This window comes from Echiichthys vipera (assembly GCF_963691815.1).
Source record: "Echiichthys vipera genome assembly, chromosome: 18".
Lineage (NCBI taxonomy): Eukaryota > Metazoa > Chordata > Actinopteri > Perciformes > Trachinidae > Echiichthys > Echiichthys vipera.
Window position 1 is genome coordinate 14,997,323 of NC_139843.1, and position 22,358 is coordinate 15,019,680.

A 22,358-nucleotide genomic window follows, 5' to 3' on the forward strand; every position below is an offset into this window, starting at 1 on the left:
TTCCTTGTAATATTAAAGGCCTGTTGATGAAAACAAACAAACCTGTGCATTGTGGGTGACTTTGGCGCGTGGCTCCAATCGTCCATGCTCTTCATGCCACCCATCTGTTGCAGCTTGGAGCTTAGCTCATTGATGATGCTCGCCTTCACGCCCGAAAGAGGTGAGTGAAGTCTGCGCCCCTCCAAAACAATACCACCTCTCTGCAGTCCGTCGCCACTCTGCTCGTGCTCGCCGACCTCGACCCAGCCCACTGACCGAGTGTCCATGGGCTTCTCTAAGCAGGCAGCCAGAGCGGTGTTGAAGCCGTCCTCCATTTTGGATCGACTCTGCTTGCGCTTCCTTTCATCTGCAAACACTCCGTCTAACCTGACATCTTCTGGGTTGCTTTGTCTATGCAACTGCAAAGGAGCAGGGTTGGTGCTGTTCTGCCTACGTAGCGCTACAGGCGGACCCCTCCCTCCTCCGTCCTTGTAATGAGTCATCTTTGGAAACACAGGGTTTGCCAGTTTGGCACTGTGCACCTCAAATGTTTGCCCACCTGAGTAGGCTGTGCAAAGATCCTGATGCTCACGTCCTCTCTCTCCCTCTCCTCCTTGCCCGTCTCCTCCGATCCCTCCCCTTAGCCCACTCAATCCCAGCATTTCTAAATGGTGGTCGCTACTGCTGTGACTGTCCAGCTCCTCTATCCCGGAATCGACCACGGCGTCTTGCCAGTCTCCGCTCTTGGGTATAATAGTAGGGTGATGAGTGTGATCAGCAGATTTGCCCCCTGCGCTTAGGCCAGCCTTGGGCCCAGCCATGGTCATGCTGTAGTCAGAAGATGCTGGTGAGGTTGTGGTGGTGGCGGTGGCAGTGGTTGTCATGGTAGTGGTAGCATAGGTCATGGTGGCCGTGAGGGCGGCTGTGCCTCGGTCCTGGGCCAGGGTGTGACCACCTACTGAGGGGTCGCTAGAGCTGTTGTAATAGGGGTGAGAATGAGACATGGGCTGGGGTCTGTGTAGCGACTGGGAAGGCAAAGCTGTAGCACAGGTGGTGGTGGCGGAGGGAGGGGGGAATATCTGTGAGGACGGGTAAGATGGAGAGAGAGCTGACTGAGTGAGGTTGGCCACCTCGCTGTCATAGGAGGTAAGGCTGGAGGCAGCAGAGTCACCGCCCTGTGGAGAGGGTTGGGGAACATTTGAGGGCTTTGTGGATGGAAGAGGGGGTGGGGGAGGTGGAGCAGCAGCATCAGAGTGTTGACTCCGATGTTGATGATGTTGATGCTGTTGATGATGTTGAGGATATCCTGGATCCTGGACTCTTTCCTTCTTACCATTAGCAAACTGTAAAGGAGGGGGCAAGGGATCTGCAAAGACAAACTCGTCATCTGCATCTATTGAGGGAGCTGGTGGAGGGAGAACCATCAGTCCAAGACCTCCACCCGCCCCTGCTCTCGTTTCTCCCATAGTTTCAGATGGGGGTGTGGGGACAGTATACTGAGGGATGTAGCTGTTGTTGGGAGTGCTATCCATCTGGAGAAAGGAGGGTCTGCGGGGTGCAGGCTGAACCGGCGGCGGAGGAGGCTGCATGGGTGGAGCAGGTCTGCTGTCATACACCTCCCTTTCTCTCTCTCTCTCCCTGGGGCTCTGTGGGTAATACTGGGTTGAATACTGACTAGTTCTGTCTTCTGAGAAGCGAACTCTAAGACCCTCCCTGGGTCCTCCCTCCTTTTCTCTGTCCATCCTCTCCCCACCTCCTCCTCCCAAACGTAATATCCGTGGTGACTGTGGCCTGCTCATAGATGCAGGCGAGGTTGTGGCGGTGGGGGAGCTTAGGTGGACGGACACTGGGGAGGTGTAGGCCGATTGTGTAGGGGTTGCAAAAAGGGAAGGGGTCGGGGTCTGAACAGGGGTAGGGAACGCACCTACTGTGGACAGCTGCCGACCAAAGTGTCTCTCCTCCCTGCGTGTCCTGCGGTCGTCCTTTAGGGCTCTCTCTCTTGCAGCTAGGGCCAGGCCAAGTGGGGACGAGGGGTCCAGAACTTTCCCTGTAAGTGGGTGGATGAAGGTAGTAGTGCCGTGGGCGCCAAACATTGAGGGAGCTGACTTGGGCTGGCCATCCTGACCAAGGATAGGAGATGAATACTCCGGTAGGCCAAAGGCTGGTGGCATGCTGCTAGAATAGTTGACATAGTTGTCTCCAGAAAACATGCCCTCATCTATAGACTTGGAGGGCCTTAGACGAGGGGTGGGCACTTCCATTTGTGAGCCCTGTAGAGGCTGAATTCTTGCCCCTAGTGCTCCTCCTCTCTCCCCTACTCCTCCCCCTGCCTCTCCTTGGATGTCCTCCTCAGATGAGAGGAAGAAAGATGCACTCTTTCTTCTCATATCTCGGAAACGTTCTCTTTCCCTGCGTGCCCCTCCTCCTCCGAAGGCTGTACCGTAAGTCGAAGTGTAATCCAAGTTTTCCAAGTTTTGCTGCGAGGAAACGGATGGGGCAACAGTTGATGAAGGCAAGGAAGTGAACGTGGGTGGCTGAGGTGGCAGGGGGGTGAGTGGTGAGGGTAGACTGGTGTTGGGGCTGTCTGAGGTTGTTACTGCTGAGGTGTGGTCTTCTACATCCTGAGCGGGCTCAGCTTCCATGCTGCTACCCTGGCTGCTTCGGCCGCTACTGCTGGTGGAGGGAGCTTTGACAATGATGGTGGGGATGGGGATGGAGCTCTTCTCTTTGGCCCCAACTCCTTTTCCTCCCCGATGCTGTCTCAGCCCATCTTCCACTTTCGACTGCTTCATCAGAGCTCCTCGACCGCCCCTTCTGGCCGCACCCCTGCCAACCCCTCCACCCTGCTCCTGGTTGTGCGGTTGGTGTTGCGGTGCTTGTTGGGCCTTTGGTTTAGCGCTTGTCGGTGGTGTAGCACTGCTATAACCTCTCCTTAACCCTCCAATCTTGCCACCACCTCTCCTGGGCGCCTCCGGCTCTCTGACACCTTCAGATTGTCTGCGGAGGGTGGGCACCATGACCTGCTGGTTCATCCCACCAGGCCCTCCCCTCTCCCAGCCTGCTGGAGTAGTATGCCCTGGCTGGGATTGGGGCTGGTAGTGGGCTTGAGATACAGGGGGTATGGGCATAGCAGGCCCTCTCCCAGGATGAGGGCCTGCTGATAAAGGCGGTTCTGGGGCAGATGTGTTAGGGGGTGGGGGGATCTCCTCTGGTCCTGGCACTGACAGGCTGCGAGCCAGCTTCATCGCTGGTGGGTGGAGATACTGCCTTTCCTCTTCTGTTACACCTGAGAACAAGAACAAAGGCGCTTATAAACAGACAGACACACAAACAAAACTATTGAGCAGGCAGAAATCTTTCTGGGACAATTGCCATTACCAATAGATTTTTGACGCATCATGACTGCATGCTGAGCGTGGCCGGGTTGAAAATGAGCTTGGTTGTAGCCAAAACCTGGTCCAGCCTGCGCCACACTCACTGATGACTGCTGCTGCTCATAGGGCTGCTTCAGGTGTGGAAACACATTTTGAAAAGGGAGAAAAAAAACAAGATTGTGGTAGAAAAGAGGGAGTAAAGAGAGAAGAGGAAACATTTACTCAGATATAATCAAATCAAACTAGTGCCGGCTGTTAAGCTAATATTGATTTGATATACAGTCTAATGCAATACAGTCAGAGTATTAAGAGTATCAGGCAACAGAGCACAGATGAATGGACACAACCTGACTTACACTTAAACTAATGTTTTGGTGAGGGTGGTCCATTGTCAATCATTTTCTGTAAAGTGCAGTGAGGGCAGGAGAACACACTCAGCTAAAAAAAAAAGCCAAGTTGCTTTAAAGATAGCACACAGTTGCTAGCATTAGTCACTTCTATGACTAAGTATCACTTCGCCCCAAAGCAGTGAAGAAGCTCTGTTGTGTATGGAAATCTGGTTTGGCAGGGATAATTTGATAACAGTTCATTATTAGTTAATATTTTGTAAATGCAGAAATTGAGTCTATAAAGCCAAATTATGTTCATGACCAAAACCAAGATAATTTCCTTTCAATCCCTAACAGTACCTCATTGGAGATGCTGGGAACAATGCTCTTGCTCCGGTCCCTCTTGCCTCCATGACCCCTCTGGCCCTGGTTGTCTGATGTAATAGTGTGTTGGGCAGCAGCCAAGATTTCATCCAGTTTATCTAAAACAAAGACAGATCAGGGGCAGGGCAGAAAAGAAATGCAGATAGGTAGTGAGAGGGAGCATAACATAAAGGAAGAGACGTGAAAAGGAGGACTTCAGTGAGCCACCACCCGTCCCCTCAAGGTTTAAAAGCACCTAGTTACTGCATGACAAGAGCGGTGAGAGTGATTTCTTACTTAGTGCCATCTGATAGACTGTCCTCTTCTTATCAGGACCCAGAGAGGACTCGTAATCTGAGAAAAAAAAGAGCATCAAACAGGCTGACTTTTAATTAAAGCTCTCGGGCTGATCGGGGTAACGATTAAGGCTGATATTCACCTGCTTTCTTTTTCCACGGAGAGGCAGCTGTGGCATACATAATTCGGGAAACAGAAATTAGTGTGACTAGGACTGCTGTGTAGTCATGTGTATTAGGTAGATGAAAGGATGAAATACATACTCAAGACACACTGGATGGTGTGAATACTGATGTGATGAGAGGGTGGTGATGGGGACAGAAATGATAATAAGAGCACACAAATCCATGATTCTCCCACCTTTGTCCACTGTATGCAGCACATTTGGTTCAAAAGAAAAAGAAACACAAAGCAGTCAGTGACTGATGGCACCAGACAATTATCATTTCACAACCTTTTTTTCTTCATAGGTAATATCCAAAACTCAAATTAATTTAAAAAGCTCCTTCCCCATCAAGCTATTGCTAATGAAAAATAATTAAATCACACCTGTACTGGATAATTTTCTTGGCTCTCTGCAATAACTCGGTTAATATTTAATGCTGTGTTTCCCTAATACTGCCATGGTACTGTACCATCATCCTGCAGAGAAGCTGATACCCACATAAAAAGCTTTTTCAAAAGTGATCCCCCAGAAAAAACTGTTGAGGACCCAAATCAAGTTCTTTCCAGACCTCCCCTCCTCTTTATTCTTTGCGTTCAGTCCTGTGGCCCCTCTATCATCTTACCCATGTCTTCCAGCTCTGATGTCATTGACTTGGAGCGCAGGGCAATGGCAGGAGGAGTCAGCCTCTTAGTCTGCTGTGGGGCTGCCAAGGGAAGCCAGCCAAATGCAGACTTAATGTTTAGTATTCTTGTATAAACATGCAGTCACCAATGACAACCACATTGCAATAGGCTTTTAGGCTGAAGTAAACACGCAATCAGCTTTATCTTCACATCATAAACTTAGGATGGTTAGGATATATGAGGAAAGTTTGACTCTTACCTCTCTTCCGAGCAGTGTCCTCCAGTTCAGGGTTTCGAGCAACCATCACAACTTTCACCATGAGACTGTTGCCGCCCTGTCGGATCATGTTGACCACCTGCCGGTGACCGACCTTCACCACATTTTGGCCGTTCACCTGTCAGACACAAAGACAGAAGGACTGAATGCAGGATGAGCTTATTCATTTAAATGAAAAAAAAAATGTTGTTAAAGGTTCTGTATTGTAATAGGTGAGATTTCCATGTCTTTTTTATTATAAAGCAGGTGGGGGTGCTATATAAATACTGTGAAAGTATCAAAACATTTGATCCCTAGAGAATTGCACACAGCACATATTCAGAAACTGTGACTTTGAACAAGCCGTCAGGACTTCTGTATGGTTATGATGTCAAAACTACACTATATATAGGTAGTGTGTCGCTATAGTGCCGAGAGCGTAGATGCAAAAGACCTTATAAGTCTGACTGAGTAGATTGGTTTTTTTTTTACGGGAGGAGGGTCTTGAAGAGACAGGAGCTAAAACGGAGCAATTCAGACAGAGGGTCAGTACAGGTATATTCAGACAGACAGAATGAGAAAAACAATGTGTTTTTTGAACATTAAAGTTCTTAAGCATGTTCCAGTAGAAACCCAAAATACAAGTATGAACCTGAAAAAGAGCATGATATGGGACTGCTAGTGTAGATCTTCCCGTGACTTGTTCACTTTGTAAATGTAGCGACATGTTTGGCATATATTGGTGCAGTTTTCTAACAATTAGCTTCAAACATACATCATTTTGCATTGTTTTGGACAAGTGCATCAACAATTCAGGCACCAACTATGTAAATCCCAGTAACAAAGGCTTGGGCAGGTACATAAATGAATCGTATTTGTTTGAATACTAATTAGCAGTATCTGCTTAAATCAGCTGTACTGAAAAAAAAGGTCTGGAATTAGCTCCACACAGCTCTAAAAGACCGTTCCCAAATATGTGAAATAGCTATCTTATTCCTTATCACGTTATTGTTGACCATGAACGTATTTCTTCAAATTAAATATATGGTAAAGGTTATATTATCATTATTTTACGAGTAACGTTTTGAGTAAACAGTAACTGTTTTTGGACAAAGTGAACATTTTGTAATCATGATCTTCTTTTTTGAGCATGATCTCATAGAAATCCCACCTCTGAACTACAACTATCAGCTCTCTTTTACTTGCAGAGTGCATCTGGAGGTTCAGTACCCGGCAAGTCAGTTTGCACAGGACAGCTGTGCCTCAGGAGGTAAAGCAGGTTTTCATTTAATCACAGGGCTCGTGGTTAGATCCTCGCATGACACTTCACAAGAAAGTTGCTCCCTATGGGCATGCCAGTGCTTTGCTTGGCAGCGCTGCATGGGTCAATGAGATGCATTGTCCGGTAAAGCAGAAGGGTGCTATTAAAACCCAGTCCATTTACCACCAAGTGTAGTTTTTTTGCGTTCCCACTTCTCTTCAGTCTGCATGGTCAATGTCGTCTTCATATCCTACATTTCCCAGATTTAGTTGTGGCACTCTCCTGCACTTGTTGCATTCATTAGTAGAAAAAGCACTGGTGAGGTGACAGTAACATTTTAATCCCTCACTCAAAATGTGATATTGTGCTACCTGACTGTTGTTGTACTTGTCATACAGCTCTGTCAGTGGAAACATTTGTGGCATCATTTTTATCATGGAGCTCTTCCTAAATGGTTCTTGAATTATTATATTTGACTAGTTGCAAATTAGAAATATACACCGCCAAACTACAACATGGACTCAGAAATACACGGTGCATCAGTAATGGTTAAAAAAATAAGTAAATCACCTGAATACAGGGCACAGTGTTGTTAGGAAAACCTCAGGGCCTCAGATAAAGTTTAGGATTAAGTCGGGTTCAGTTTGTACTTAGTCCAAAATGCAACTCACCTCGATGAGGAAATCCCCCATCCTCAGGCCCGCCCTCCAGGCCACGCCCCCTTCATCGACAGATTCCAGGTACTGTAGCGCGGGGAACGCTGGCGTTGGAGTGAACTCCTCTATTGGAGTCTGAGCTGAAGGCGACAACACAAAGAAAGGACAAGCATGAGTGGACACAGATAACAAGAACATGGGTTTGAAAATAAGGGAGGGTCTAGAGAGACTGGAAAGAGAGAAAAAGAGCATAGGAGAGTGAGACATTTATAGACAGAAAAATATAAGTTAAAATTTGGGAGAAGAGGCTCACCTTTGGCTCCCCTAAGCACAAAGCCAAAGCCCTCATTGTCTTTTTTCTGTAGGAGCACTGTCTTCTCCTTAATGATGTAGTCACTTAGAGGAAGTAAAGAGGGAGCAGAGGGGAAGGGGAAAGGGGAATGGAGAGAGACAGGGAGGAAAAAGAGAGAGAGTTGGAGAGGAAGAGAGCTATATGACTTCTATAGCAACAGAAAAGTCTTATTGTCATGCAAATAAAGCATATTCTGAACGTGGAAAACATCACTGCATCACATTATGAAATCACACTGCAGCAAAAGATAGGTTGGCTGGAGAATGTCATACAAAAAGTGCTGGTGCACAAAAGGGTTGATGGCAGGGATACATTTGTCAAAATGAAAGGTAGTGTACAGTATATGAGATGACATTCCATACTATGGACTAAACCAGCTAGAGCTGTCAAACACTGGGCCGGGGGGAACTGCACATACAAAAAAATGTGTACATACACTTCACTGATAATCGAAACTTCCAAATGCACCTTAATCGCTGCATTAGCTTTTACTGCCTATGGCAGCTTTTGCAAGAATACCATTTTACCGACTCTAGGGCACCACTACTGGTCATACATGACACTTCAAATGATGTACCAGAAGAAGTCAGACAGGCCTCTAATCTCGCTCCACAAACAGCTCCTCTTGCTCACAGACCACAGCCTCGGAAGGCAGAAATGATCACAGACATCACTGAGCCAATCTTATTATAAGACAGTTGGAGTAGTGTAACAGCTGGCCCAGCAAGCTCCTTAATTATTCTATTACCATGTCTGGGACTTTTGGCCAAGCTGCTTTACAACGCTTTCTCTAATACAGGACTGGTTAAATGGACTCTCCACTACCACACACACACACATCTCATGACTCATTTTTGGACTTGACTTTCTAACAATATCAATTCACCCTGGTTCTGTTAGAAAGCCCGGGGCTCAAGCAGAGCTGTTTGATTTAAGAGGAATTCCAGATATTTCTTTTCTACAGTAGAGCAGCTCATTTCTGTTAGTTTGTGCTCCTCAACTTGACTCAAACTGACACTCCAACTGAAATCAAATCAAAGGGTTGGATTTCCTCGAAGGGCTGAACTGTGAGTGAACAGGATGAGTAGCTTGGTTGAAGAATTGTCTTTATTAATACTGACATTTTACTGCCAAAATCATGCAGTTAACATGTATATTCAGGGGCATCGTTTTCTCTGGGAATACAGTTTGTTTGTCCCTCCCTTTCCCTTTTAAATTAAGTGAATTGTGTTTGTTCACACCTGATCATTCATGAGAAGTAGTGGAAATAAATGGGATATATGTCAGGCACTGCTTACTCTCAGGCTGCATACAAATTCTTAATTACAACTCTCCTTTGCTTGAGGCAGCAGACCCATAACCATGATGCTACTGTATATCCGACCTTAATTATCTATGACCTAAACACAATCATTGGATTGGCTGCCTGTTATTCAGGTCTGCAGGGTAACTTGGCCATGTAACCAATTAAGAAAAACACCTTTAAGAAATGCAGACATTTTGATTTACATTATAGTTTCAGGCAGCAGACTGGAATTTGTCTATGTCTGGCAGAGGAGTCCATCACTCCAACTTCATTCTGCCTCCCCCACTTCTGAAACACCCATGTGTAAACTGCTCCTAAAATAACAATAAAAGTAATATTATATTCCACACTGTGTCTTACAGTACAGACCCAGCAATGGTTTGTGTGTGTAATCCTGGCAGAGCATGTGATAAAGTTTGGCTGTGGAATCACAGAAATACAGCAGTCATGAACGTTGGCCTGGAGGCCTGAAGATCCAGACTTCGACACCAAGTCGTAACTTTAGCACTGAACAGACGATCGCTAGTTTCCCCTACTGAGGTCCGTCCCTTGTGTGTTCTCCATCAATGTTACTGTTTCGCCAACGCACAGCCGCCTTCCAGCCATCTGCTCCTCACACCTCATTCCTTTTTCTCTCACCCTGTCCTCCACCATGCTTTCCCTCTCTGAGGATCAAAGTAGCAAGGAGTGGGTGGACGGATCCATTGGGCTCTTCATCCCTAAACTTCTACAAGGTGGAAGCATGGCCTGCGTTGGTCCTCCAGGTACTTCTCAGTTGTGTTGCTGGCACTAACTGGTACTGATTTCCTTTACATATTTAAAGCAATTCAAATTGTCTTTCACAACATTGACCACGAATGCCTGGCCAATTAGGGCCATAAAAAGCACACAGTCCCTGGTTAATCCCTGTTGGCTAGAAGGACACACTCGCTCTGAACTAGCTGCAATGAAGCTGTAAGCCTACTAGAAACCAGAGTTATTATGTTCCCTACTGAGTCATCCTCTCTTCTACCCACAATTACTGAGGAAAAAAGTAGAAAAGTACATGCAGATAGACTGGCTATGTGGGGACAATACCCACACGCCAATAGTGAAGCACTTAACAGATGTTAGTGACACACACTGTAAATGGAGATGTGGTGGACAGATGAACAGTACATATACATAAATATATGTACAGGAGAGATACTCCCACAGCAATCAAGCTCTATGACGTATACACTTATATATGTGAAAACCACTCATTCAGTGTATATAGTCGCATGCACACATAAACACAAGTGCATGCATGTGTGAACGTACACGAACACACAGACATCCACAGAAATGACCGGTATCTCAAATTAGAGCTCAAAAGAAACTGACAATCCGTTCACTTGTCAAACAGAGATACATATAAAAAAAATATGGGATGTGACCATAGCATTTTTTTAAAGGAACAGTAATGAATGTGAAGTCCGGGTGAATGAAACATATCTGCTTAAAGAAATCATGACTCAAAGAGAATGAAATACACCCACACTGTCTGACTGAAATGCATCAATATGCGCTCCCTTTCGTGCACTGACACACACGCACACAGTATTCAGAGACACACGGGAGGAAGACACAGAAATAAACATGCTGCAGAGTCTCCATTCAATAGCCACTTCCGTACCACAGATATTCACATGTATAGGTAAAATATAAATTTCAGACACACGCACATATACACACATATATACGCATACTCAGAGACACACACACGCGCACGCACGCACAGAATACATAGCGTATTAGTCTGTCTTTGAAAAGGAACGGCCTCTCAATAGCATCATCTACCTCTCCCCTCTCTCCATTGTCCTCTCCTCACATCCATAGCCAGCCAATGAATGAGGAAACAGCCGCTACCTGTAAATGAACCACACGCTCCTGTTTCTGGGGCCCAGTGACGGCCACGAAGAAGAGAGGGAGAGAGAGAAATCTCTCTCTCCGCATCCCCCCATTGCCATTTCCCCCCCTCCTCTCTCGCGCGCACTCTCCTCCTCCTCCTCCACCACCACCACCACCACCTCCTCCTCCTCCCTCCTCCTCCTCCTCCTCCTCCCAGTCTTTCAGCGAGAGCTCAGCCGGAGAGAGCCGCGAGAGTGGGGGAGAGAGAGAGCGAGAGAGGTGGGAGATGAGAAGGAGAGAGACAGCATACTGGTCTGCTCCCTGCATACTTCAGACAAGAGAAAGACAATGTGAAAGAAAGAAGAAAGAGACAGAGAGAATACCAGTGATTATCACAGGGAGAGATGTGTGTGTGCTGGTACATGACAGGAAGAGGGTTTGGTTGCAAAACAGGGGAGATGGAGAGTTGAATTTGCGGGGTGGGGATGCGGGGGATGGGAATAAATGTAAGGCGACACAGGGAGAGACAGTGCTTGCATTTGCACATCGACTGACTGGTGCATCGCAGATAGACTAACAGCTGATTCTCACCCTGGATTTACCCGCTCACACACTCATTTGCAAACTTTCTCGCTCCCTCCTCTCCTCTAAAGCAAAGCTGTCATCACCACACAGGCTAACAAACACTCTTCCTCTCTCTGAAATTGTAATTGACATTCTCCCAAATGCCTAGCTGCAGTGAGAGAACATGCACCGGATCACCTTGCTCTTAATTGAGCACCACTTCACCGCAGTGCTACAATTACGCTTAACCAGCTTAGCACAGGTAATATGACCCCAGTAGCTGCTATTTCCATTTAGAACACAAGTGAAGCTGTGTAAGAACGACTGCCTTTTTTGAATGACAGTGAGAGTGGCTCAGCACAAGGGTAATGTCAGCTACAATGCGTAAGAGGCTGTAAAACCCCGGGGTGGCGACTGGTAAGTCTTTCTCACTAGCCCAGGGGCCTAACCAACGCTTGGTGTCTCAGCCACCTCATGAGTCATCAGCAGCATGATGTATACACACACAAAAGACACGCAGAGGCAGAGTCACACACACTAACTCTCAAACAAACATGCATAGTTTCATAATACACAGCCGCAGCTGCCCAGGGCCGAGCTGCAGCTTCAGACAGCTGCCATGGAGGAGGAGAAGAACCCCCCCCCCTACTTTCATTATGGCATTATTGTGTTCAGTGTAAACAAGTAACAACAGAAGAGAGAAAGAGAGAAATAGAGAGGCATGTGGATGGAGGTATCAAAGAGACGAGTGCGTTTGTCTGGTGGAGCCAAAGGGGGCAGAGCTGAAAGTGACATGGCTGCTTTTCTGGTCTTTTCAGCACTGACGTGTTCACGCAGCGAAACAATAGAGAACAAGCGCTGTTCAGGATCAGCAGAAAAACAGACACATGCAGCATACAGCAAGACATGAAAGCACAATAGGTTAAACAAGTGAGCACACACACACACATACACCTGCAAAACAAGAGTGTGTCAACTATTTCAATCACCTTGCCTGGCCTCACAGTCTCTCCTTACAGTAATAAACCAGAGAGCAGACAGTTCAGATGCTGCCCACACTCATGGGATGCACAATCCACATATCAGAGGCTACAGCCAATCAGGTTTATTCTTGTTTTATGAGTCCATCTATTTTTCTAAACTGGTATCCTGTTCAGGGTTGCAAGGGGCTGGAGCCTGTCCCAGCATGCATTGGGAGAAAAGTTCAGCGACACATCACAATCACATGTTGTAGTGGTGTAAAGTAACTAAGTATATTTAATCAAGTGAGTTGAGTTTTAGTACTTGTACTTTTTAGTGCCGTATTTTCCATTTTATGCTACTTTATACTTCTACTCCACTACATCTCAGAGGGAGATACAGTAGTTTAGTTGTAGTTACTAATAATGCAATGATGATATATACAGTATATCATCACAATATCTCTCGCGTGATATTGCTTAATTATAAATTAAACTACCAAGCAGTATGTGAAGTCATTATAATCAGCTCCTCCTTTACCAGCTGCACCATTAAAGTGATACATTCATTAATGCATCAATAATACTTTAAGTACATTTTGATTCTGATACTTGTTTACTTTTAGTAATATTTTGAATGAATTTCTACACTGTGGTATTGCTACTGTACTTCTCTAAAAGATCCAAGTACTTCTTCCACCACTGACAGGTTGTAAAGGTCATAGAAACTTTTCTTACCTGGGGCCGTCGGTGCCATCGTAGGCTCCGACAGTGACGTTACGGAAAAGCTTCCTCTTGGCTTTCTCACTGCGCGTCTCTGCAAGGCACAAGAAGAAGAAGAATTACTTTATTCATCCCGCAACGGGGAAATTGAATTTTTTCACTCTTATTATTAATCATGTTACACACACAGGCCCGAAATACACACACATGCACAGACAAGACCTATACATGCAATTAAGGAGAGATGTTAGAGCGAAGGGGGAAAAAACATATGCTAAATTTAAACCTTCAGCTTCCGTCGTGACACCTTCTCCGCCTTTTTTGCAGAAGTGTTGGGTCCTCGGTGAAATGCACCAATGAATCAAATACATTTATTTTCTTCTACATAACATATGGTTTGCTTGCTGCGTGTGGCCGTGACAATAGGATGTAAAATCAATGTCTGTGCTGTATGTGCGCTTCAAAAGGAGGCCTGCTGGTAAACATGAGTGTGACATGTACTGAGTGTTACAGTGACTTACAAGATAAATCCAGCCTGAGGGAGCATGTAACCCATTTTTCCGAATGTCCTCTCTCAATCTACAGTATGTACTATTTCGTGTTATTGTTATGTGTCTTATTATCTCAAAACCAGCAATAAAACATTTCTTTTAATTTGTACATTAATGATTAAAATACAAAACAAAAGAAATACTATCAGGAACAAATCCCAACTCTCTAACAGATCACCAAGGTCAAAATAATATTTTATAACACAACGGTGAGGTGAAGCTCCAACTAGTTTTGTCTTACCTGATCGATTGTCTTTGCTGGGAGCCGCCACCTCTTCCACGCAGTCTGAAGGAAACCAGCCAGTGCGACCTTTCGCTGTTCCCTCCCAGTATCCCCCCTCTCCTACACTTAACACTGAGATAGTTACACGGAGAAACAGAGCATAGATAGATGGATATAACTCGGGTAGTAAATCCATTGTGACAAACTCTTACACTTGTTATATATCTTTGCCTCAACCTTCCTTGTTATAATTACATTGTACAATCCACTGAGAATGCTGGGAACATGTATTGCTCTGTGATGACTGGATGTGTCCGCTGGTGCTTATCATTTCTCTTGTTTACAATCCACTTTCACCTCATGCACATCTCTTCCTTGCTGTTGATGTTTTAGGCACAATAGTTGAAATATACAGTGGGTACGGAAAGTATTCAGACCCGCTTAAATTTTTTACTCTTTGTTAAATTGCAGCCATGTGCTAAAATCATTTAAGTTCATTTTTTTCCTCATTAATGTACACACAGCACCCCATATTGACAGAAAAACACAGAATTGTAGACATTTTTACAGATTTATTAAAAAAGAAAAACTGAAATATCACATGGACATAAGTATTCAGACCCTTTGCTCAGTATTGAGTGGAAGCACCCTTTTGAGCTAATACAGCCGTGAGTCTTCTTGGGAATGATGCAACTAGTTTTTCACACCTGGATTTGGGGATCCTCTGCCATTCCTCCTTGCAGATCCTCTCCAGTTCTGTCAGGTTGGATGGTGAACGTTGGTGGACAGCCATTTTGAGGTCTCTCCAGAGATGCTCAATTGGGTTCAAGTCAGGGCTCTGGCTGGGCCATTCAAGAACAGTCACAGAGTTGTTCCGAAGCCACTCCTTCGTCATTTTAGCTGTGTGCTTAGGGTCATTGTCTTGTTGGAAGGTGAACCGTCGGCCCAGTCTGAGGTCCATAGCACTCTGGAAAAGGTTTTCGTCCAGGATATCTCTGTACTTGGCCGCATTCATCTTTCCTTCAATTGCAACCAGTCGTCCTGTCCCTGCAGCTGCAAAACACCCCCACAGCATGATGCTCCCACCACCACACTTGACTGTAGGGATGGTGTTGGGCAGGTGATGAGCGGTGCCTGGTTTTCTCCACACATACCGCTTAGAATTAAGGCCAAAAAGTTCTATCTTTGTCTCATCAGACCAGAGAATCTTATTTATCATAGTCTGGGAGTCCTTCATGTGTTTTTTGGCAAATTCTATGCGGGCTTTCATGTGTCTTACTCTGAGGAGAGGCTTTCGTCGGGCCACTCTGCCATAAAGCCCTGACTGGTGGAGGGCTGCAGTGATGGTTGACTTTCTTGAACTTTCTCCCATCTCCTCACTGCATCTCTGGAGTTCAGCCACTGTGATCTTTGGGTTCTTCTTTACCTCTCTCACCAAGGCTCTTCTCCCCCGATTGCTCAGTTTGGTTGGACGGCCAGCTCTTGGAAGAGTTCTTGTCATCCCATACGTCTTCCATTTAAGGATTATGGAGGCCACTGTGCTCTTGGGAACTTTAAGTGCAGCAGAAATTTCTTTGTATCCATGGCCAGATCTGTGCCTTGCCACAATTCTGTCTCTGAGCTCTTCAGGCAGTTCCTTCGACCTCATGATTCTCATCTGCTCTGACATGCACTGTGAGCTGTAAGGTCTTATATAGACAGGTGTGTGGCTTCCTTAATCAAGTCCAATCATTAGAATTAAACACAGCTGGACTCCAATGAAGGTGTAGAACCATCTCATGGATGATCAGAAGAAATGGACAGTACCTGAGGTAAATATACAAGTGTCACAGCAAAGGGTCTGAATACTTATGTCCATGTGATATTTCAGTTTTTCTTTTTTAATAAATCTGTAAAAATGTCTACAATTCTGTGTTTTTCTGTCAATATGGGGTGCTGTGTGTACATTAAAAGGAAAAAAAATGAACTTAAATGATTTTAGCACATGGCTGCAATTTAACAAAGAGTAAAAAATTTAAGGGGGTCTGAATACTTTCCGTACCCACTGTATATTCTTTGCAGCTGCACTGTTAATATCTTGACATAACACAAAATTATCTGCAGTTTAGAATGTTTAGCTATAAACCTGTCAAGCAACAACACGATTAAAATAACATCTAGTTAAGTCTATTTTTCCCCTTATATTCTCATAAATCACCATTTGTACATGTTGGTTCTATCTCACCTTTAACTCTGTCACCTTTGTTGAGTGAGAGCTCTCTTTCTCCGCTAGCAGAGTGGGCACGAGTGGCGACGTAAACTCGGCCTGGCACTGCGGAGTACATACGCTTCATCTGACCTCCCCCACTGCCCGCTGAGGTTGCACTACAGGGGGAGAGGGAGGGAGAGATACGACATACAACTTGTCAGGCTACATAAGAGACAGTCAGTAGTTGAGTCATGCTGATCAGTCATACTGTACCAACAGTAAGAATGATTGTTGTAATCTTGTATTTACTAACAGTATCTAGTATTCAGTACACATTGTATTTCAGGTGTGTACAGTAGATAGTGTTTCTTTTGAGTGTGGGCCCCATATAGGCTCAGTCCATGGCAGTGGCCTGGGTTTGAATCCGGCCTGCGGCCCTTTGCTGCGTGTCTCTCTCCCCCTTTTACTGTCACTCCTCACCTGCTAACACAGTGATTGTCCCCCAATTCTGTGCTTTAATAATACTTTAAAGTACACACTATTTTTGCAGCTAGTATACAAGAAATGAGTGTAGGGTAGAATTGTATGTATTTTTTTAACAAGAAGAACTCGAAGAGATGGCAAATGCATGTCTATTGATCAGTCCACTACTTTGACCCAGACCAAACCCAAATTAAATGGGTTTAATTTTAGTAGGTAAGGTATTAACTACTAATAATACCTACACAGTAGGTATTAAGACACATACATATCAGTGTATACACCTTTCAGCCACTTAAAGAGTCCAGTAAATCTCTAAACTCCAGCTCCTCTCCTTCATGTGGCCTATTGGCCATTGCGGCTCTGCACTAATCATTATTATCGAGATTCTAGCAATTATCAGAAATAGGAGAGGGCTTTCTGTCTTCTATGAAACCCCCTTGTCTAACTGTATCTAGCTTAGAATCATCTGTACCGTTTTGTGTACTTCTATTAATGCTGTTACTTTTGTACAAGGTCTGTGGAGAAACACTTCAAGAAAAAGAAAGAGCTGGACTGAGTCGCAAATGAAAACCAAACCATATTTATTCCTGTGGGAAGATATTTCTCATACAATAGGCATCACCTCAAAAAGTCTACCACAATTATGACCTTAAATTCCACGGGAACCCTGAAGACTGAAGTATCTCAACAACAACATTTGGTTATTCATAGTTCCTAGATGATGAATGACTTCGGTGATGTGGCGCACCTATCATCATCATCATCATCATCATCATCATCATCATCATTTTCAAGATCTTCATTTTCATTTGTCCAATACTTTGGTTTTATGACCAAATACCTGCTAAACGAATTCCCTTCCTATCAGCCTCAGCTATACTTATTACAAATGTCAGCATGCTAACATGCTAAACTAAGATGGAAAACAGTACATACTGCACATAAAATATGTGACATTCTTGCAGTTCAAAATAGTACACAGTATGCAACTGAGACATGAAACATACAGCTGATGGTAACTGGAGATTTAGTAACACCCGTTAGTAGATGGCCTTAAAGGTCTTGGTCAGAATAAGAACCCAGCACTCTGCCTCTCTTCATGTACACAATATATCATCCTTCTCCAAACTCCTTACCCCTGTCTGCCTCTTGGCTGCCGGTGCCTCTCCTCTGTGTCACTTTGGCCTCCTCTCCCTCTGGATGGGGAGCGAGTACGGGTTCTGGGACTGCTGGAGCTTCTCACACTGATGGAGGCCCTGCGTTGGCCCTGAAGAAACACACAAAGTCCCATAAAGACAAGTGTCAAAGCTGATTCTGTATCTTACTAGAAGTCAAAGATTAACAAAGAAATGCAATATCAGCAATGAATATATAATATCACAAAGAGCAGCAGATGAGCATCCACCTAATTGTCCTCAGTACCTGTCCCGGGTTGTGATTGGTTGTAGCCTTGCTGGGCAGAGCCAGAGGGTCAGACTGGGTCATGGAGTTATCGCTGTTAGCGCGCAGTAGGGGGTGGGAATGAAGTGAGGGGAGAGGCAGAGTGTGGGCACTCTCTTTTCGCTTGGGAACGTACTTTGGCGATTCCAAAAAGGGCACTGAAGATGGAGGCGTGAGGTTAACGGGTCAGAGGTGACGAGTAAGAAGGAGTAAGAAGTGAGGAGGTGCAGTGGGGTGTGATGTGACAGGATGAAATGGAGGAAGAAATCAGGTAGATTGTTACGGGAAAAGAAGGATTCAGGAACATACAGGAAACTGATTGTTGATAGCAACCTCAGAAAAAAGACAGTTTGGCATGGAAACTTACCTATGTCAGAATCTTTGTGGTTTTTTAGGATTTCCCCGAGTTCAAAGTGACCAGACAATAAAGCAAGCTGCAAACATAAACAAAAAAGGGACGCATTTATTCCAGCTTTTTGTACTTATTGCCATTTCTTGTTTTGTCTCCTTTCTTTTATTTTAGTTTGTAACAAAACTGTTAAGTCAAAGCTACTCTGCAAATTAAATGTCACTTTGAAAACATGATAAAAGCATACCATTTTGAATTGATATTTAATCCATGTACCTGAAAGGGGGTCTGACCATGCTTGTTCTTTGCCTCCTTATTTGCTCCCCTGTACAGAAGAACGCGCATACAGCTTTCCTGATCATTCAGAGATAGAAAGTGATGTGTTAACACCTTTCAAAAAAACTAGCAGCGATAATTATGGTAATTATAGTTTCATATAAGGGAATCTGTTTCCATACTTGCCTTGTTGTACAGGGCAGAAATGTGAAGTGCAGTGTTCCCTGAGGCATTTTGAGAAGAGGTATCTGCCCCATAAAACAGCAGATGCTCCAAGTGCTGGGCAAAACCGTTCTGGCAGGCCTTTCCGTGTCAAGAGTGTGATAGAAATATCCACAAATTGTCATAATTAGAAAGTATAGAAAAAAACAAGTTAAAGTAAATAGTGGGATTTCATATAAGAGTTTCAGTAGAATGAAATTAGGCAGTGAAGGGGAGATGAAGAGATACAAAGAGAAAGAAAAGCAAGATGTGTCCACATTTAGATCCATAATTATTCTTACAGAAAAACAGGTCAGAGCCAATTACATTGCACCATGGTGGAAAAGAAAGGAAACAAAAATCATTAGAACATAAGAAATGAGGCTTCAGCAGCCTGAGAGGTTTCCTCATGTTTTTTTGCAGTGACTAAAATATCACCAGATACGTACAAAGTAAAGAAAGAAAACACAGAGCACGGCAAAACGAAAATAAAATACCATGACAACCGGCTCGCAGCACAAACGCAAATATTCTAAAATGTCACAGAGACAAAATGTAGGCAATGCACCTGTATCGACAGTAAGAAAGAGACACAGTGCTCTTTCTGAAGTGGACTCGGCCTGAGGTGAGATGGATTTGAACAGGTTTAAGGATATCATGTGGCCACTTCATTCAGTTTATCTACAATTCTTTTTTTATCACATGAAAATTCGCAGTGCCTTTGCCTGTGAAAGGCTTGTGGGGATGATGAGATGGTAGGATGAAGGGTACCTTATGTATTTCTTCCATTCCAAACTCCTCTTCATCCCTGTGCTATGGAAAGAGAGAAGGAGGGGAGGAAGGAGAGAGAATGGAGAGACGAGTGAGGAAGGCTGAGAGGAAATGTGTGTGAGAAAATGCTTTGAGACTGGGGGCGATGATACATGACATCAGCCACAGTGAGCAGACACAGGGACATGTTGGTGCATTGCTATAAAGTTTACATGAAGAGAGACAAAGACCAGAGATGCTTCACGTGAAACTATGAAAGAAACAATTAACCCACATGAATCAATGGATGGATAGAAAGATTTATAATATTAATCTGTCAATTGGTACCTGATGGGACTCGTCCCAGCCATTCTCGTCCGTAGTCCCCAGCCTCGCCCTGTAATACAGCAAGGTCTCACAGCAGGAGGTGTCGCCCCCTGTCAGTACAGTGTGGTACAGTGGGGTCAGGCCACAGGGGTCTTTGTAGTTTGGAGATGCTCCGAGGGACAAGAGAGCCTGGCAAGGAGAGACCAAAGAACAGCATTACTTTTCTAATCTGTGTGCATATTCTGTCTGTAATGATAAACAGTTGAGCTGAGAAAGCAAGAATGAAAGCAAGAAAGCAAGAAAGTAAGAAATAAATAAATAAAGAAAGAAATAAAGAAAAGGCTTTAATATTGATCTTTGAAAGCAACATAAGGCAAAATCCTCAGTGCCCAATTGCAGCTGCATCATTTAAAGGTCCCATATAGTGCTCATTTTCTGGTTTGTATTTGTATTTTGCATTTCTACTAAAACATGTTTTCGCTTACTGTCTGAAACACTCTGTTTTCGCGCCCGATTTTAAGACCCCCCCTGAAAAAGCCCAGCCTGCTCTGATTGGTCAGCGATTATGGGTCTTCTGCATCTGTGCTCTCTGAGTCTCTGCATCATCACTGCAGCCAGAGAATGACAGTATCAAAACTGTAGCGGGACCATATACCTATATAAAGTATAGCTGTGACATCAGAACTGTACAGAAGTCCTGACGGCTCGTTTAAAGGCACAGTTTCTGAATACAGGCTGCGTGCATTTCTCTGCTTTATAATAAAAAAAGACATTGAAATCTTACATTTTACAATATGGGACCTTTAAAGGAAAGAAACAGCTGTAACAACTTGAAACTAACCAATAGTGTTATGGCTGAACCCTATAGATTCTTATAATAATCATTCAATTTATTTAGTACACTTGCCTGACCTATGTGAGTGTGTTTGTAATATGTCTGTGAGTTAAATGCAAAATGCTTACCAGCAGCCCAGCGTGATTGTGAGCCCTAACAGCTTTATGCACCGGTGTGAAGCCATCTCTGGATCTAAAGTCCAAATGAGCGCCGCCCTGAACCAGCAACCTGATGCCCTCCACCTGCAGGCCTGACTGCATAGCCACAGAGAGCGGGGTCTCTGACCCACAGAAGGGGGCAGGGGTTGGGAAGGATGGCAGAAAGAAAAGAGAAAATCCACACTCATATAGTATTTCATATCATCGCTCGTAGAATCATTTATTTAAAATCAAAATATCAATCTAGTCAAAAAGATAATTTTCACAGTGAGACTTATATTTTGAGTGAGCGCACACTGTATTTTTGGCAAAACTCACCCCCATTGTCAGGGTCATGAAAATTTGGATCAAGACCTTTATCAAGGACTTTTGCTATTTTCTCTATTGCTCCAGTCTGAATGTACTCCAGGAACTTCTTCAGACTGGCCTGATAGGAGTAGAAGAGGAAGGAAAAGAATGTCTGAGTGGAAATGAATCTTGTGCACCAGCAATTTTCAATAGACAACAAGAAGAAATACCTTTGTGCTCAGTTTGGAGAGAGCCTTTTCATCCAGATTCGTCTGTTTATAAACTCTGGTTTTATACCTAAACTGAGGACCAGAAAAAATGTAACTGTGAGTAATCACACCGTGACACAGTTCTGTTTATCAGTGATAGTGTACATACTGTAGTTGAAATAACATGAAGATAAACTGCACTTCAAACAGTGTTTTACAAACTGAACATGTTTTTAAAGCAGAGAAGCGAAGCTGGGAATTAAAAGTGTATTCAAAATAAGAAAAATTGACTTTGGTTTATTTCAGCATTGCATCCTTAAAGCACAAAAAGCACCATTACTCTTGTTAACTGCAGCTAAACTCTCTCCGTGTTTCCAGAAATTCTCTCTCCCACTCAAAGTCGTTGGAAAAGCTCCACGAGTTATTTCTTTAGAATTTTTTTTGTCAGATTTGGTTGTCTGTTTCTTAGGAAAAGTGTAATCACATGTACAGTGAGGCTGTATTAGAAATGTATTTATGAAAAAGGAAATCAGAGAAGCAAAGAGGGTTGACAGTTTAATAGATTCAATGTTTAATATTTATTCTAATGGTCATTGCATCTCTTTAACCGAGCAGGCATGGTATCTAGGGCAGTTTTCTTTTAACAACTTAAAAAACTACATATCCATATAAAGCCAAATATATAGGATCTAGTCACACATTTCCAAATATAATGTATTTGTAATATAATATTTTATCTTTATTTTCTGTAACTGCTAATTATGTACAGGCAGCAATATCTAACAGTGTTCTTATGTGGTGGTAAAAATGCTTCAGAGCCTTCGCTATTCTGTCATGAATAAAAATTAGGTGGTGGAATTAAAACATTATTCTAAAATATCATCTTTAGCGGCGATTCTCAAAGTGGGGTGTGTGGCATTCTGCCAGGGGCTAAGTGACAAGTTTTCATGTTCATTATCATAATATGAATTTTTATTATATATCTTTTTACAAACAACTT

The 22,358-nt window shown here is 44.0% G+C and overlaps 1 protein-coding gene across 1 annotated transcript in view; it reads right to left on the reverse strand.

The window, feature by feature from the left end:
- The window catches only part of LOC310961138 (SH3 and multiple ankyrin repeat domains protein 1-like), a gene marked incomplete at both ends in the record, with an annotated part of 29,021 nt that overhangs the window by 1,283 nt on the left and 5,380 nt on the right, over window positions 1-22,358 (reverse strand). Inside the window, 22 exon segments of the mRNA XM_083933107.1 lie at window positions 43-3,265; window positions 3,358-3,484; window positions 4,043-4,164; window positions 4,343-4,399; window positions 4,485-4,511; window positions 5,131-5,211; window positions 5,391-5,526; window positions 7,320-7,444; window positions 7,618-7,700; window positions 13,096-13,174; window positions 13,873-13,986; window positions 16,079-16,218; window positions 17,662-17,792; window positions 17,948-18,123; window positions 18,333-18,399; window positions 18,591-18,668; window positions 18,777-18,893; window positions 19,563-19,604; window positions 19,890-20,057; window positions 20,832-20,983; window positions 21,180-21,288; window positions 21,380-21,451. Of these exon segments, the coding sequence (XP_083789233.1) occupies window positions 43-3,265; window positions 3,358-3,484; window positions 4,043-4,164; window positions 4,343-4,399; window positions 4,485-4,511; window positions 5,131-5,211; window positions 5,391-5,526; window positions 7,320-7,444; window positions 7,618-7,700; window positions 13,096-13,174; window positions 13,873-13,986; window positions 16,079-16,218; window positions 17,662-17,792; window positions 17,948-18,123; window positions 18,333-18,399; window positions 18,591-18,668; window positions 18,777-18,893; window positions 19,563-19,604; window positions 19,890-20,057; window positions 20,832-20,983; window positions 21,180-21,288; window positions 21,380-21,451 (5,426 nt within the window).